Source organism: Chaetura pelagica, unplaced genomic scaffold, assembly GCF_000747805.2.
Source record: "Chaetura pelagica isolate M959 unplaced genomic scaffold, ChaPel_1.0 scaffold13, whole genome shotgun sequence".
Taxonomy (NCBI): Eukaryota; Metazoa; Chordata; class Aves; order Apodiformes; family Apodidae; genus Chaetura; species Chaetura pelagica.
In genome coordinates this window covers 159,630-178,379 of record NW_009954543.1, presented here as the reverse complement: position 1 = coordinate 178,379, position 18,750 = coordinate 159,630, and the positions used below count along the sequence as shown (strand labels likewise).

The window sequence follows — 18,750 nt, the reverse complement described above, 5'->3', positions numbered from 1 at the left end:
ACTTGTAATGAGTTTATTGCTACTGAAGTCAGTGGCAGGCAGGGAGCATCTAATTCCTTTCAGAAATGGAAACCTAATCCTTGGACCAATAGCTGGAGCTCTGAGTCCTAGTCTTTTTAATGCTATGGGGTGTTTTTTGCTGTTGTTTAACTAGGCAGTTTCGTGGGGAAAAAACTGCAGCACAAAATTTTTTGATAGAAAAGGTGACTTATGTTACATTGACTCATAAGTTATTGTCCAAATGTGAAGAGATGTCCATGATAATTGAAATCAATAGGTAACTAAGACACATTCATGAGCAATAAAGAATTTCAAGGACAAAAAATATAAACCTACCAGTGGAAAAATGGCCTACAATAAGAATCTCAAAGAACTCTGAACTCATACAACTCCATCCCTGCTGACACAAGTAGCTTGTTTTTCCTTCAAGAAAAATGTGCCAAAATGCACTGGACTTGATTGACTACTAGTTGTAATTGTGATAAATATAGAAAGAGAGAGGAGAGGAAAAGCACCATTCTGGTTAAAATCTTGGACAAGCTCTCTACTACTGGCTCAGAATTCCACTGTAAATATGTGTATTACAAGTTCCTCCATGCTTCAAGTCCTGTTCAAAAAATAGAAGGATTTTTTCCATGCATCGCAACTACTGCAAACAATAAGAACTTGTGAGATGTTCAGTTACTATTTTCATCTAGCCTGTGCAGAGAAAAAGAGACAATACCTGTATATATGTCAAAACGGTACATCTGTGTCTAATTTGACCTACATTTCAAAAGCTAATCTGATCACTTAACAACAGTAAGATGAAAATTAAATAAGATTTATTACTTAAACTTATGAGCCTAGGTGAAATGAGATAGAATTAATGATTTTATCTAGGACACACACGATAAATGCTAAACAATGAAAATAATTTGGAATGAGCGCGTTTATTCTTTGTTAACCAACACATTATCCTCAGGGTTCCTGCAAATGAGTACCTCATTATTTACATACCAGCAGTCAGTCATCAGTCTTAGTCGAGACATCAGTCACTTCTGTCTAACATTCTTCTAGACCAGAAAAGATGTTACAATAAAAGACAGAATACGTGGTATCTCCAAAAATTTAAACATGTTCTGATATATTTAGAAGGTACATATTTTAGTAGTTTATTACTAAAACTAACTGCAATAAGCAAATCATTAAGATGACAAAGAATGTCAGGAGTTGGAGCAGCATTGTTAGTTTAGCTCTATTTTGCTATTTTCCTTCAGCAGAAATACTTCCTATCCACATTATGTGGGTATACTTAAATACTATATGTGCACTGCAGACACTTCATTATGTAATTGAAAACCAGTATTTCATTCACAGGCATGTTTTTGCCCAAATTGTTATGTACTGGTAACCTGTTAAGACCTAAAGAGTACACCTAATTGCCTTCAATGAAGCCAAATTAAATCTCCTCCCCACTGCTCCATCTCTCCCATGGACGTGCTGTTTGCAACGATTACAGGTCCCAGCACATAAAAGACATGCAAGTTCTAGCATGAACACTTAAATAATTAAAACAGAAATAGAGAGTCAACAGGACTAAGTTTAATTTATCTGTCTTTCACTGTCTCACTGAGATACCGCTGGACAAGGCAGCCTTTCCTTCAGCCCTTTCCATCTAATGTCTCCTTCTCAAACAGAAAATACTTATGTAAAAAAGCAATTACTTTCCTAATTAGAAGATAGTGTTGATATGGAAAGCTTGATAGAAACATGGCATGCTATTAATTTGCATTTAGTGGAGAAAGTGCTGTGTATTCTTTTGGTAATATGGAAGCAAAATGGCAAAACATCCTAGATAGTTTTGTCTGGGGTTTGCTTGGGCTTTTTTGTGTTTCATGATATCATCATCAATGACATTGTCAGTATCAATTAGATAAAAAGAAATGTGATGGATTACCCACCCTCAGAATGTTCACTGCTGAGAATAACTGATTCAACAGTAAAGCTTTTTAAAAAAAATTTTTGTTAAATATTTTTGGCTTAAACCTTTAAACCTATGAAAACAAATGAAAGTGAGCATTGTAAAATTCTACTGAAGTTATTTTTGAGATACACATTAAAAAAAACAAACACCCTTTTTAGACAGCAAATTTGGTGTATTTAACTGAAAAGTTATCAGTGTAAATCACAGAATCCAAACCAAGAATGACTAAGAATCATATGAATTCATCATGTCGACAAAAATTCATGCTAGTACTGTTCTTTCTTAAGAAGACAGACATAGCCTACTATTCTGAAAGCCAAAACAAAAAAACCTAAAACACTAAGCCAATCCAGTCACTCTAACAGTAAATAACTGGCTCTTTTATATATAAAATGGACTTTAAAACCTCAAAATACAAGCTCCTGTAGGACTACAGCCCTGTGCTGAATCCTAAGAAAGAAACCTAAGAGAGGAAAGAGGCTCTGGGCTCAGAACATCCTACCACCATGCTTTATGTATCTGTGTATCTGCAAATGCAGATTTGCTGGTTAATGAATTTTACCGCTAATTGCTATGCTCATGTTCTACACTCAACACATCTCAAATATTCTTCCTTTCAAGGACAAATGGCAACAGGGAACTAAAGCAAATTAAAAAAAAATATATCCAAGAACCCTTTCCCAGTTCAAGACCACTGTACAATGCTTTTTCTACATACTCTGAGTGGACCATGATAAATAAAACAAGAACCATCATTATGTAGTAACATGCAATTATTTTTATGGCTATTGAATTCCATTCTTCCTATGCAATACATAGAATGCAAATGTAAAGCAAAAGCACAAATTACAAGCCCTAACAAGGTAGTAAATCTGGACCAAGTCACGCAACATAATGTGCCTTATAAACTTTCTCACTAGATGCAAAAAGGCTTCTAAATTTCAGAAGCTGTTCTTTCTAACTTGTTTTTCTTAATTATTTTTAATTATTGAAAAAACCTTATTTCTGCTAATTTTAGAACAGCAAATCAGCAGTTCTATCAAAATTACAGAAAAAAAATATAGAAATTGAGATAAATATTGTAAGATTTAATTTACTAGTAGATGTGGCAGTCCTTTCCTTTACTATTACATTATAAAAATAAAAATGTTTATAAGACAGCTGTCGTCAGGAATACAGTTGATTGGAGATTATTATTCATATTAAGATCATAAGCTATAAAAATCATCAGCTATGCAGAATGAGCTGTTCCAGTTGACAGATCTTATTAACAGAATCTTCCAATAAATTGCAGAAAAAACTGATTTTAAAAATTGCTTTTGGCTTTAAGCATACGGAGCTTAAGGTGCTCCTTACACTAACATGTTTTTTGTGGTTTTAGTGAACAGTTAGTACAAACAAATCAAGTTGTTGTGAAAAAAACTGTACAAACAAAATTCAGTGAGAAAGAAGGGAACTGATCAGTTTACAAAATTAAAATATAACATGTTCTGATTATAAACCATACTTTTATAGGGCCTTGCTCCCCTTGGTTTGTGGGCAGAAAGTATTAGAATAAAAATCACAAAGGGATGACTAATTAAATCAGTTTCTATAAGTATTTCTGGACCTTCACTAAATTATAGCAGTAATACTTAACTCCCAATGCCAGAATCAGCAGATTCCGTGGCAAAGCAAGACAGTTCACCTCTTCTGCTAAACTCTGTAAGATTAATAATTAGACTGCAGTAGTAAGAACAGCTAAGAAGCACAATGCTTATATATAGTGGAATAAAATAATCCAGTGTCACCTGCAGCGACAAGTGAAACATCCTGCTTAATAAAAAAAAAAAAAAAGCCACCTTTACAGCTTATGTTTTTTAAGCTAATATGAAAAACTAGACATTTAAAAATATTTTATCACGAAATATTTAAACGATACTATTTTTCTGGTTCACAACTTTAAAAAGTGTCCAAAAAATTCCACAACATGGATACTTTTTCACATTTCTTTATTATTATTTTTTGGCCATATTCATTATGCAAGTTCCCCTGCTTGGAGTTTGTGTTCTTCTGGCAACAGGCTGCTACTCTGACACTTGCCAGCATAGTGAAGAGAAGAAATACCTCCTCAATGGCACTTCTTTTTGGTACTTATGGATGAAAATGATGGACAGCAAAAGTAAACCTCAGATTCCTGGGCACAGACTAAAATGCAAGATTCTTAGAGACAGTATCAATTACATCTCTTCTTGATAAATGTCTTTCACAAACACAGAGGTTACCTTTATTTTCACAGCCTCTAGACTGTACAATATACTGGCTTTGGCTACTACAGACTGTTTTGAATATTTCCAGTACTAACTTGCACAGATTCATTTCTAATCTAAAATCTCAATGGCTCATTATTATTGCATGTTATGAAGTTTGCCTTTATGAACAGAAGAAACCTAGACAACCTTTGGTGATTCAGTATTATCTTCAAGTAATTTAATACTGGTACAATAGGCAATCTAGTGAATATCATACTGATATCTGCTTTTAAAATTTCAACTATTTGCTCCAAATACTTGCATATATTTCAAGATAAGGAATACATTATGGAATACTATTCAGGAAGTTAACTTTATGCCTATGTCATAGCCTTAAGTAGTATAAGATTAACAGCAATCTATGTATTAAAATAGCACAGTTAAAATATTGTATTATTTCAGGATTACCTACAAGTCTTATAAACTGCCTGTTTTCCTAGTTGTAAAACAATTAATTATGACAGATGACACCCCAAACACGACAAGTTTTGTATGATGTACAAGTCTATCATTCTACCCAATATAGAAAACACAAAGACGCTAAGGGAAGTCAAACATACTATACTGCATAATGCTCTAAGCTTTTTTGTGAGGAAGCTACCCAGCACAGAATAAAACAGCCTAGTGCAAAGAGACAAAGTCAGATCTGGACTCTAATCCCTTCTTGCCACTGACTTTGTGACCTTAAGAAACTACACATTGGGTTTTAGTTAGAATCATTAAGGTTGGAAGGGACCTTAAAGATCACAAAGTTGCAACCTCCCTGCCATGAGCAGGGAACCCCACCACTAGATCAGGCTGCACGAAACCTCATCCAACCTGGCCTTAAAAACCTCCAGGGATGGGGCCTCAACAACTTCCCTGGGCAACCCATTCCAGTTCCTCACCACCCTTAGAGTGAAGAATCTCTTCCTAATATCTAACCTAAATCTCCCCTCTCTCAGTTTAAAACCATTACCCCTTGTCCTATCACTATCTTCTCTGATGAAAAGCCCTCCCCAGCTTTCCTGTAGGCTCATTTCAAGTACTGGAAGGAGCTATAAGGCCTCCCCAAAGCCTTCTCTTCTCTAGGCTGAACAGCCCCAACTCTCTCAGCCTGTCTTCATAGCAGAAGTGTTCCAGGCCTTTGATCATCTTGGTGGCCCTTCTCTGGACCCTCTCCAACAGGTCTATACCTTTCTTGTGCTGAGGGCACCAGAGCTGTACACAGTATTCCAGGTGGGGTCTCACCAGAGCAGAGGGGCAGAATCCCATCCCTGGCCCTGCTGGCCACACTTCTTTTGATGCAGCCCAGGACACAACTGGCTCTCTGGGCTCCAGCACACACTGGCGGCTCATGTCAAGCTTCCCACCTACTGCCACCCCCAAGTCTGTCTCCTCACGACTGCTCTCCAGCCATTCTTGCCCCAGCCTGTATCTCTCTGCCTTGGTTTTGCCGACCCAGGTGCAGGACTTTGCACTTTGCTTTGTTGTACTTCATGAGGTTGGCACTGGCCCAACTCTCCAGCCTGTCAAGGCCCCTCTGGATGGCCTCCCTTCCCTCTTGGGTGTCAACCACACCACACAGCTGGTATCATCAGCAAACCTGCTGAGGTTACACTCAGTCCCACTGTCCATGTCTCCAATAAAGATGTTAAACAGCACTGGTCCCAGTACTGACCTGTGAAGGACACCACTTGTCACCTGCCTCCATTTGGTCATTGAGCCATTGACCATAACTCTCTGGGTGTAGCCATCCAGTGAGTGGTCCACCTGTCAAATCCATGCCTTGTCAGTTTGGAGAGCAGGATGTCGTGTGGGACAGTGTCAAATGCCTTGCACAAATCCAGGTAGATGACGTCAGTTGCTCTGCCATCATCCACCATCTCTGCAGCCTTGTTGTAGAAGGCCACTGGATTGGTCAGGCATGACTTGCCCTTAGTGAAGCCATGTTATGTTGGCTGTCACTAATCACCTAGTTATTTTCCATGTGCCTTAGCAGAGTTTCCAGGAGGATCTGCTCCATGACCTTGCCAGGCACAGAGGTGAGACTGACTGGCCTGCAGTTCCCAGGTTGCTGATTAGCCAGCTATCAACAAAAACAAATGAAATTTAAAAGCAAAAGAAATTATTTTTCTTTTTCAGAATATTTAGCTCAATTTTTTGAGTTAAACAGCAGAAGTACCAGTTTTTATAATACAAGTATATTTGTGTTTCGGTATTTGCAGCAATTTAACACAAACCTTAAATGCTGTCAAACACCTCAAACTGCTAGATTACAATAGTAAAGAAAGTAGGCTGGGAAGAGATCTCATTTAGCCCTGCATATTTTACTTAAGCTTTGTTTGTTCTCTACTATAGTTGATTACACAAACATACACAAGTATTGCAGTCTTTTCAAAGTACATGGAATTTTGTGTACATCATAAACAAATGTTGCATTCAAGTATTCTCACAGATTTCCAAATGATGAAATCACAATAAGGAAAAACACAAATATGCTCTTATCTTTCAATTTGAACTTGAAGATCAACCTTTTCCATTGACAGCCTTACACACAACTGTTTGGCCCCTGGCAATGTGTCTAGACAACGTCTGTTACTTGTTTCAGTTCTGAAAGATAAGCACTAAATAAAATGGTCATTACAAATAAAGCTCTCCAGAAAAAAAGAGGTGCAAAGTGTTTCTTAATCTTCTACAAAAAGAAATAGGTCTGTCTTGCATATTTCCTTTACATTTAAATAGTAAGAAATTACTGGAAGGCTGCTGGTCACAGCATGATAGAATCATAGAATGGTTTGGGTTGGAAGGGACCTCAAAGATCACCTAGTTCCAACTCCCATTCATAGGCAGGGACACCTCCCACTAGACCAGGTTGTTCAAAGCCCTCTGACAACTAAATATGTCCACATATTAGCTATCCACCAGGGCACAACAAGCAGGTACATAAGAATAGGAAATGAATACTTTAAAAACAATATATAAGAAGGTGGTAATCAGGGCACATCTTACTTAGCAAAAACATTTAAAAAAAAGCACAGGGAAATAAAAAAAAAACAAACTTGAATGCCTTGTTCTCAGTAGCATCACTAACAACATGTTCATACTGTGTAATCTGTCAAATAATCCAGTAAAATTTGTAAAATACTGAGCTGGAGATATCTAATGAATTATCATTATGATAACATGTCCCTGTAGTTGACTAAGACTACAAAGAAAGAAACCAAATTTGAATAAGGTATTTTAGATGTTATATCTTATCACCTTCATTATTACTGTGGCATACATTGTGTCTGTAAAGAGGCACAAATATGAACTAGATGGTGACCCTCAAAACCAGCATGTACAGTGAATACTTCCATTTATAAAATACTGTGGTGAAAATGGAAAATGTTGCAACCCACAGAAAAGAATATAAGCCAAAATGAATGTGCTGATTAAAAAACCCAACTGCAAAAAAAGGGAAAGTATAACAGTAAAGAGATACCAATGTAAAGATTTTCCTGAGCCAAAGCCATGTTCTTGTCAAACAGGAGAACCTTAATGAAACACATCATAATTAACCTTGCAGTAGCTTGAACAACCAGATTGATTCTGCAGTTAGGTAAACACTTAAAAATTGTATTTATGTCAAATGGATTTCCATAAGAAAACGACATGAAAGTGGATATGAAGATCAACATTAAATTCAAAACCCTTGTATTAAAGTGTAACTTTGTAAGGGAAAAAAAAATGAAGGGATGTCTTTTCCTAAATGTACTTTTTCAGTGTAAACCAATGGTTCTTTTTGAACAGTTCTTTACCTAGGAAAATAAATAATGATATTTTTTCTTTCAAATGTGAAAGAATATACCAAGAAAACTTATGAAAAACATTTATATGCTGCCACCACTTCAGAATTCAAAGGAAGAGACTCTACATTGCTCTTTTAATCATTCTCACTCTTCATATACTCACCTGTTTTCTTCAACATGCACACACACTTAAACTATCTTTGTAATACCCTGGTATTCTTTGAAATAGGGTTTTTAAAAAATACAAAAGACATCTTCACAATAACCAGGTAATAAATGTACCTCCCCAACTTACACAATGCCTTCACATTTTTATTCTTTCTAGGGGAAGGTGAATATTTTTACTACCAGTAGTACAAAAAGTTGACTGAGTAAGATCTTATGATTCTGGAGTGTATTCTTAACAACCTCAGATATTTGTTTTAACAGTACAGACAATTCTCACAGCTTACATCCTCAAACCTGGATATTGGCTCACTATACAATGCTCTAGCTAGAGTCACACTTGTAGTGTGATTACCTACTGAGATCAATAACAATATCAGAAGAGCATTACAAATCATAGGGCTACTAGGAGTGATTAATGAGGCAAAAATTATGGTCTTCTAATATTTCACCAGATTTTAATACAAGCAGTAATCATTAAACATCAAAAAAAGTAGATGGCAGAGAAAGTATAACACAGGTTTGAATTTTGCAAATCATTAGAGAGATGCTACTGTACACCATACATTAAAACACGTGGAATTCTGCAGTTAAACATTAAGCTGTTAATACACTAACAGCCTTCAATTACTGACTGCTCTTCCACCTTTCATGGTAATATATTAACAATTATTTCCCCTGCATCGATAGATGGTCTATCATGTACTATAATCTAGCAGGTTGTATTGGCAGACATGATGGAAAATGAACTTCTATTTTACTCTCACAGTCAAAGACCTATTTATGCAAAAAGTCTGATTACAAAAAGAAAGTGAAATAAGACAGACATGGAGAGATTTAAAAAAATAAATCTGAATTTTATTAAATAGCTGTATGAATTTGGAGTAGTCAGAGAGCAGAATTATTTCAACCATAACTGAGTAGTTAAAATTCTACCTGTCTTTATATTGCTGTCATAGAAGATGACCTTTATATATCTGATACTGTCAGAATACAGGGAGTTAAAGACAGCATGGGTACAAGATCCATGCCTGCTACAGAGCAGTCTGTCCTAATCCATACTGGATTTTTTCATCAACCAACACTACTGGAAAGAAATTCTTTCTTCTCCTGTGGCTACTCATCCAGACTACACACCACTTTTCTACCACAGACAGTAACATGTCAGTTTGCATAGCTGAAGTCTGCATGAGAAACCTAAGGATTTCATCAGTACATTGGCCATCAAGAAGCATTCATTTTTGTAAAAATCCAGGCCAGTACATACAAAAACACATCAATTTTAAAACCTTAAACCTAAGACATCAAGATTTTAGAAATGTCAAAATAAAGGTAGACTTGTAAACTTTAATTGTGATAACTTTCTGTGCATGCCTCTTCACATCACACACTCTGTATATGCATGCAAAATAAATACACGTTTTCCTTCAGACTAATGAATCATTCAGCACTCTGGGAGAACAACGCTCCAGAAAGCAGCTGTGGGGCAGTGATGATTTATCCACAATATACCAAGCTTCTATAGAGAAGGTGCAAAATGTTTCGTGAACATGAAAGGGGATCACAGGAAGGAGGAGTATGTTGTCATGCATGAACATGTTACTCTTTAGAATAAAAAAAAGTAGAATTTGTTTCTATTACAGGGTTCCTACATGATGACAGTTACTCATGTAACCCATACACCACCTTTTAACCTCCAGGTCATGGAGTTTCCCCAGAGGCAGAACACAGGTGTAAGACAGTCCTATGACTGAAGTAATTCAAAATATTGCTCTGAAATTCTTGATCCATTTAAAATTGTTCCTGGAAAATACAGCATCTTGGAGTTCTGAAGGAGCAGACAACAAAGTCCGCATTAGACAGTCTTCTTTTTTCCACAGTTTTTCAGAAGCAAATCACAGCTATCCTGCAGTCTAGGTTAACTGTTGCTGCATCCTGATTCTCAGTGCCATCATTCCTGAAAAGGCGTTAGCCAGCCCTCTTACACCGGACTGGAAATGCTCCTATCAAGTGAGAAGTCTCTGAAGAAAGACAGTAGCTGGGAGAAGGACTGCTACCATAAACACAGGAAAAAACTGAAAATATCTGGATGGATGCTTCTGAAAAAGTTAGGCGTGGCTCAGTAGTTAAACAGCAAACAGTCAGCAGAAGGTAAAGAGATCACAGGACATCGATCTCATACTACAAGAAGAATTTCAGTCAGATTACAGTTGTACCTGCCTTTATTTTCATGGTTCTTGGCTAAAGATATCTTATTTCTGACAATAAGACAAAGAGGAGGTAATGGGACCTACATTGACATTATAATCTCAACACACTAGATGCTAAAGTTTAAGGAGCTGTTCTTTCCAAACATTCCGAAGTAAAAAGCTGAGTAAGGAGGCAGACATGCAGTTTAAAGGAAAGATGGGTGTTGGTAACATCAGCTGACTCAAATCTTGTCTGAAGTAGAAGTTCTGGCAATTCATTCTAACAGTAATAATAGACAGAGAGAATCCCACTGTGTCCTCTCAATATGGTAACACTGACCTTATGATGGACTTTCATAGTAACTGCTTGAGAGAGTGACTGTCCTCCTGCTGTGAAAACCATTCATTTAATATTACCCCATTCAAAAAATTATGCCGTTTGGTTTTTCTCCTTCTAGCACAGTAATACTTTTTTTTCCAACTCACAGCCAGTTCTCTACAATCCTACTTCCTAAAGTATCTGGTCAAATCAATGTTCATTGTAAACAATGAAGCATAGTAATCATCAAAACTGTCAGTTCATGTCAACAGGATTTGCTTTTACTACCTGTTGGAAAATTATATATTTAGTTTGCTTTTCTGCTTCCTCTATCAAGACTGCTGGTCCAATTGGACTGCTCATTAAAAACCCCAACACCTACATAGCATGAAATTACATAGACTCATATAAAAGAATTTATCTGAAAATAGTTAATTTATGCTCCAAGATAATATTTAGGATACTGGCAAGAGTTTGGTACTTCTCATATTGCCTAAAAACCCAGAACATCTGCATTGCATGCCATCTTCTAAAACAACCCAAATTCTGCATGTTTCTTCAGAGAGAAAGTTGTATATTTACTATCTGATAAAACAGGATGCAAAACACTAACATCATCTTTCCAAAACATAACCCAATCAGGTTTAGAAACAGTGGGCTTTCAAACTCTTGGAGAGCAGGAGGGCAGGAAAGTCAAAAGAGTTACTAAGAATATTTCAGTAATTCATACTCTCTCACAAACATTACCCACTTAAGACATTCATTTTACCTTGAGAAGGTATGTAGGAATATTGCTGAAATCTACAGGCAACTTCAAGAGGAAGCGAGCTGAGAATTCTCCAGTCTGTGGAAAAAAGTTAACATGAGTGAAACCTGTGTGTAAAACAGAACTTCAGATTGAACATTCCTAAGATGAAATATTAACCAGAAAAATGTGTAAGAGCTCATACCAAACAGAAGGGCTGAGATTTAAGACACCATTTCTCAATGGAATTACTGAAGAGGAAAGGAATAATTCACAGATTTCACAGATGCTGTGTGAGAAAACACCTCAAGAAGCATAACACATTATTGCCAGCAAGACAACAGCAAAAAGAATACAACCATGTGCATGACAAAAATCAGACTGTACTTTGTTAGGCCCTAAATATAGACGTATCTTGGCTGTACTCATTTCCGGACAAAGGTCCAGCAACACCTGCAAACAGTTTGAAAGCAAAGCTAAAAACCTGACCAATTTATAAAACCGTAGAGAAAACAGAGGCACCTTCACAAACATTGCAGTTATATATAAGAGAATTTGCATTGAGTAAGGTGTATAAAAATTGTCCTCTGAATAATGACAGAAGAAAGAACTGCAATATAAGGTTTCATATAATTTGTTTTCAGAATTATGTGACTCTTAACACCTAGACAACCGTTTACTGGACATTTGCCAAGTGTCCCCTACACATTCCTCTTTTTTATGCATAAACTGTATGCAAAGGAAATGGAAAGGATTTCCTTTCTGTTTCATACACTTCCTCAAAACCAGACTGGGTCCACCTGGTTATGAAGCAATAAAGTTGGTTCTTTTAAAAAAAAAAAAAAAATGCTCGTCCAATTTCCTCATATCAATTTTTTGTAACCCGTTATTTTTTTTTTTTTTTTAATTCAATAAAATAGCCATACAGCCAATAGGTATATCTGTAAGGTTGAATTAGCAGTACAAAAAGCATGAAACATTAATTTTGTTAAAAGCTAGGACATCTTGAGACAAGATAGCACAGCTTTTTTCAGTTTTAACCCTGCCTTATCTTTGCATACATGCACTACTTAGTTATGTGGTGACACACATTTTTAAAAAACCAATACTTAATTTTTACAGGCAAGGGGACAAATCAAAGCTGTATGAATACTGAGCATTCATTCTCCCACAGTGACATATACGTTCTACTTCCCTATTCCCTCAACATAGTTATCTGTACCTTATTTTCATTTTACTATTTTAAATGTTTTGCATAGGCAGACAACATGAGAAAAAAACCAACACACTTAAACAAGAAATATATGATACATAAATTTTGAGAAAGTGCACATCCACCTATGGCAACTGTGTATTGCAATTCTCATTAAAAGGGTGAATGTAAATACTACACTAGATTTAAACAGGGTCATCTTTATTGTGTATACAGCTGTACCATGTGGTAAGCAAAAGCCTGTAATACATCTGAAATAATGGAAGTATGCTTTCTGTAAAAAGCAGCAGTGGCAATGAAAGAGATGGAGACAATCTTGACAGCAAGCATGTTTCCTGATATCATGTCCAGGTATCTTCTAAATATCTCCAAGCATGGAAATCCCACAATCTCTCTGAGTAACCTCAAGCAGTGCTCTGTGTCCTGCAATACTCAAGAGCTTAGAACTCACACAGACATCAGAGGGATGCCTTCTAGGTCACTGCTTTACTACATTTTGTAGGTGTTACCACTAGAACTCCAAATAGCTAAGGGGACAGTTTATCAAAGGCCATGACAGCTCTTCTAGAGACATGTATTTAGCCTTTTTACACCTGTGCTGTAAGTGAACGTTTGCCATGTGCCTTTGCAGAAGAGTCAGTATGGTTGCCTGCCCTCTCAAGCAGCTAGGCACATACAGAAAAAGCTGCTGTAGTAGGCAGACATACAAGAAGTAATGCTAATATCAGTGCCAAATTTTTCTTGGTCTACCTATCAGGCATGGACTAGAGACACCTTCCAGTCACCAAACAAGAAAAAACAAGACCTCAAATGCAAGCAAAACCTTTCCAACGATACATTGCTAGTTATAGCATTTGCCAAAAGGATTTGTATGATGATTGTTTGTAATCTACCATGCTCAGACCTGCCCTTACAATTTGTCCCCTGGTAGTCACACAACAGAAGCAAAGCAATTGCACACAGAAGCACTGTGCCACAAAACGTGAGCATATATTACATTAAAGCCAGGCTTCAAAACCCTTCTTGGCACTACTTTTGAGGACAGGTATAAACTTTCTGATACTGTATTACTACTGTATGCAGGAAAAAATATTGACTTCTTGCGCATAACATGAAGACTACTTTGATGATAGGGTGCTTGCTTTTTATTCAGAAGTGGGTATTATAGACAATGCCTCTTGTCTGGATTTAACTTCAAAAAAGATTCCATACAACGTTTGTCATGAAATCCAGAAAATTATTTCTGCTAAAATACCAAGTCTGATTAACTGGTACTGCCAGTGAACAGATGAATGGCCTCTGATCAAATCATCAGCTGCTCCATATTGTGGAAGTTAGTATTTGGACTCTAGAGCTTTTATATCATTCAATAAGGATTATTTTGTAATGCATTATATCCAAAAGTGTTCTGAAGGGGTAGGGTGCAGTCCCTGCCCGTGCAACTCACCCAACCAACAAGCTCACAGGCATCAGGTTGAGTCAGATTAATTTCTGGCTACAGCACTGAGAGATTAGGTAGTTAACAGGCATCTGTGTCAGCTGCTACTCTACCAGCACGAAGTTACTAAGCTAGAGAATGGTTTCTCTATTTGTCATGGATCTTGGAGATCACTGCAGGAAATTGGAGATACTGCAACAAAAGTATAAAAGCAAGTTACTGTTCCATTTTGGGACACAGAATTGAATCCAGGTCTCTACTTCCAACTTTTTAAACTCACGCACTTAAGATGGTTGCATTCATAACACAGTGCAGGTTCATTCATAGATAATTATTTCAGAAGGCTGTTGAGCTACTGTCAACCAACTCCTGAGAGACAGCAAAAACATGAACTTCCATAAGTTTAGGCAGAGGACATAACATGCAGTTTACAGCCTGCTTTTCAGATGAATACAGTCATTGAGCTGATCATCAAGATTAAAAAGACAGTTGTAAAAGAAAGGAAGGAGTAATATGCATGTTAGTTTCATAGTTTCGAGTTTTAAGGCACTCATAAACAAGCCTCTCATGTAAATACTAGGTTCATAGAATCTCCAAACAAGATCTGAGTCTTCTTGACAGAGAATGTAAACTTTGAAAACAAAGCACATACTACAGAAACCTCAAAGAGCTCTGCAATTATTAAAATGATTAGCTTTAAAATATATTTAAGATTTATTTTACTGAATTATTTTGACCTAAGACAGCATTTCAAATGGAAAAAAAAGCTCTTTATTCAGTCACCAAAGACAGGAAAGATTTGAAAAGCCTGAGTAGATAGTCTGTCCCATTAAAAAGAAAAGGAAAAAAAAATAGTTTTCTACAATCTTGAGTAAAATTTGGAAGCTGCCAACAATTTATCGAAACTCAGTACAGTTCAGAAAGCCTTCTGCATGTCCATAAACAAATCTGATGACACAGATGTGGCAAGCTGCAACTCAAGCTGTAGAGAACAAGATTGAAGAACAAAAACATTTAAAAACTAATTTGAAATTCTCTGATAAAGAAAATTTTACTTGGCTTAAAATAGAGTAGATGCCTCGTCTAAGAAAAGAAAAATAGATGAATATAAATACTGCGAGTTGTAAAGTAAATGTCCTTGCACTATCTGTAACTTAAGGATGATTAAAGTGAGATAAAGATGAATTCTAAGCTCTGATAACCAGAATGCTGAAGTTTCATCAGTTTTCAGACTGCATCTATTTCAGAGCTGTTGCTGCTTCTGCAGGCCAGTATATCTTAAGAGTATGTTATTGCTGAAAGCAAGAGGAGGACACGTTCAGGATAAACACAATTAGATATTTCCTGATATCTTATTCCAAATTTCCCATGATGAATACATTAACAGTGGAAAAAAACTGATTTTTGCAAAGCTTACTCTGTGGCAGAGAGCAATAAAAAAAATGTTTAAAAGTCAAATCACTCACTAAGCAAAATGTTTACATTGCCAGTAGCCTCATTTTAGAAAGATGAGATGGTATACATCGAGTTGTTTCTATAGTGCACAGCACACTTCCCAGGGAAAGGATACAAGTTCATGAAAGTGATAAGCCAGTTTAATGCCTGAATGTCATATGAAAACATGGCCCTACAAAGACACTGCTCTAGCGCATCTCACCTGTCCTGCTGTATAAAATTAGCTGTTTTTTTTTTCCTCTCCAATTTAGGTTCCTAAAGCAGCTCATCTCAGCCTAGGCAAGTGCCAGAGAGATCCAGGCAGCTGCAGCTACCAATTAAATCAACTCATTCACAACGTGGAACTATACCCTAATACATCTTACCCCTATGGAGGTTGATTTGCCCGGGCAGGGTGTCATACCAACACTGTTATTCTGCCTCTCAAAACTTCAGAACTAACTCAGTCTTCCACATAACTTTGTACTGTGCACAGACCTTTCAACCATTTCCAAAGTTTTCATGTATAAACTAGATGAATTAACACCAGGTTGAAAGACAATTACTCACCTGGAAATCTAGTCCAACCAAGGTAGTGGAACGACAGCAATATACAAAACAGGGAGTAGAAAAAGTGAGCTGGAGTCAAATACAAGTTTCCTTCATTGGAAACATAAAGCAGAGAGATCCACGGAAACAACTCAAGTTGTTCAAGACAAGAGCTATATTTATTAAATATAAAGGATCACTAAAAGCATTTTAGCATAAATATTCTTACCCAGTTGGTTTTCTTGCCAGCATAGATTTCCATGTTTTCTCCATACTGGGGCTCTTCCAGTAAAGTCTGATATTCAAACATGAGACGAGAGCTCTCACGTAATCGGCTGCACTGAAATTGGTGATACTGCTGCACAAGCTCTTTCACAACAAGCAGCAGGCATTCAGGGTTTGAAGGATTCCAAGCAGCTAAATTCTGTTAAATTAAGAAAGAACATAAAAAGGTCCAAATTACCATTCCATTCCTCCCTAAAATTATACTGTTGCATGTGATAACTTGAGAAGTTGTAATTAAAAAAAATTAAAACTGATATGAAATATCCATGGATCAGGTAAGTACAGCCCTGCACAATATCTGACTCAAAAAGCAGCCAGCTAAGTGAATACGCCAAATTTACACCAACCATGGAAACTACTATACTCCATTATTCAAACCGTGTATATAGTATTGACAGTGGTGGAACAAATGGGTTCTCTTCTGTTGCTTCACTTGTGCTTTACTTCACTTTGACTGTCTCTAGTTATCTTGACTCATCCCCTTAACACAAAGTCCATCTATACACAAGCCTCTTCAATGGGCCTGGCAGATGTTTTTATTACAAGCTGATTGCTTATCAAGAAACATGGCTAACAGAAATAAAAATCTTCAATCAATTAAGATAATTGTGTCAGTAGCAATGTTATCTCTTAGTTTAACTACTCTATCATTGGCTTAGACCAGTCTTCCATGCACAGTTAAATTTTATTCAGGAAGGTTTCCTGTGTTACAAATTATGCCTAACATGATCAATGTTGCATGCCTACATCTGGTTGATGTAGACTGACCTAGAATGGATCTATGTTAAGGGCAGATGAGAACTTCCACTGCACTCCATGCTTACTGGACGTAAGATAGGTCCAAAGCAGGAGCACATATGCTTTGTACTTATGTCCTCAACAGGTGGTCTTGATAAAACCTCAGGGCATGAGAACAGTTATGAGAGTTTTGGTCAGTTTTGAGTACAGGCAAAATTACTCTGTATTTCTGGATTGCCTATAGACATATGACAACAAACTAGCTGTAACAGGATTTTAAATTGAATGGATTGTCGAGTTACTATTAAGATTCTTAGAACAGGCAAAGATGTCTGCATTTTACAACTAAGTGGAGATATAACATAGTATCTTCTAATAAAATTACTTTTCACTATCTGAACTCAAAGTAGTTACAGATGGTATGGCTACTTTTGTCCTGGAAGTTGCAGACATCTAATAAAATGTATGAATAATTTACATTCTTTGGCAAGGACAAAAAAAAGCATTAGCCCTTTTTTTACTTCTTCAGTGAAAAAACTGGCTTGGTATGCAATATACAATGAAAGGACAGAAAACATTCATGTGCTTTGAAGTAGCTTTGCCTTGTATTCAAGTACATAAAAAACTATGTTGCTTAACCTAGGTAAGGCAAATGAATGGAGCTAGACAAAAAAATGAACATGTCCTCTAAAATATACAGGCTATTAATATTTTGTGTAAAAACAAAACTAATAAATTTAAGCAACCAGGTTGCATAGAGAGGTTGTGGAGTTTCCATCCATGGGCATTCTCAAAACTTGACTGGACAAGGTCCTAGGCAGTCTGCTCTATCTGATCCTGCCCAGGCACAGGGGCTGGCCTATATGATCTCTAAAGGTTCTTTCCAATCTCAGCTGCTTTTTGATTCTGTGAAGACATTTACAAAAACCCAAACTGAAACAGTTATCAAGGTAAGACTCCATACTTCTGACTTGAAAAGAAATTAAAGAGCTGTGTATAAATTTTATATTCCAACACTCTTCTGCAAAAGTTACAGAAAGCTTAGTTACTCACCAGGCACCAAACCTTCAGCTCTGCAATGAAATCTACTTGTAGCTTAACCTCTAGTGAGGTGGCTACTTCCATTTTAAAGGCTTATAATTGTATTATTTCTGATCATTGTAGTTTATCACATATCCCTTTGGAATGCTTTCTACACACTTCAGTATATGTGTATGATGGCCTAAATAATATGTCATGCACTCCTCTTTCCGCAACTTTATATCGTTTCCAGCTGAAGTAATGTATATTGAGATGTTACCAAAACAAATTTCTCATTTTCACCGATATTACTTAAAACATGCAAGTCTAATTTGTCAGAGAAAGAAACATCAAATACGTATTGCCTCCTTGAAAATCTTGTGCTTTTTTCAAGGGGAAAAAACCCCAGCAATGTTTGTTAAAGCCATTTTATCTCAAATCTTACATGCTGTTTTTCTTGAAGTACCTAGACTTGGAGGGGATCACTTTTAAGGGAATCTCAGCTACATTCTATGCATCGTCCTCACTCCTTCTTGTTTAAGTTAATAGCTAACAGCCAGCCAAAGAAATCTGTGTATACAATACCTACACACGGGCCGGGGGGGGGGGGGTGTAAAAACAAAAA

At 36.7% G+C, this 18,750-nt stretch overlaps 1 protein-coding gene across 1 annotated transcript in view; it reads right to left on the bottom strand.

The window, feature by feature from the left end:
* BRE (brain and reproductive organ-expressed (TNFRSF1A modulator)) overlaps positions 1-18,750 on the bottom strand; it is a 170,871-nt gene that overhangs the window by 107,322 nt on the left and 44,799 nt on the right. The window contains exons 4-5 of the mRNA XM_010004931.1: positions 16,312-16,506; positions 11,473-11,547 (exon numbers count right to left, since the gene is read on the bottom strand). Coding sequence (XP_010003233.1) covers positions 11,473-11,547; positions 16,312-16,506 — 270 coding nt within the window. The remainder of the gene's footprint in view (positions 1-11,472; positions 11,548-16,311; positions 16,507-18,750) is intronic.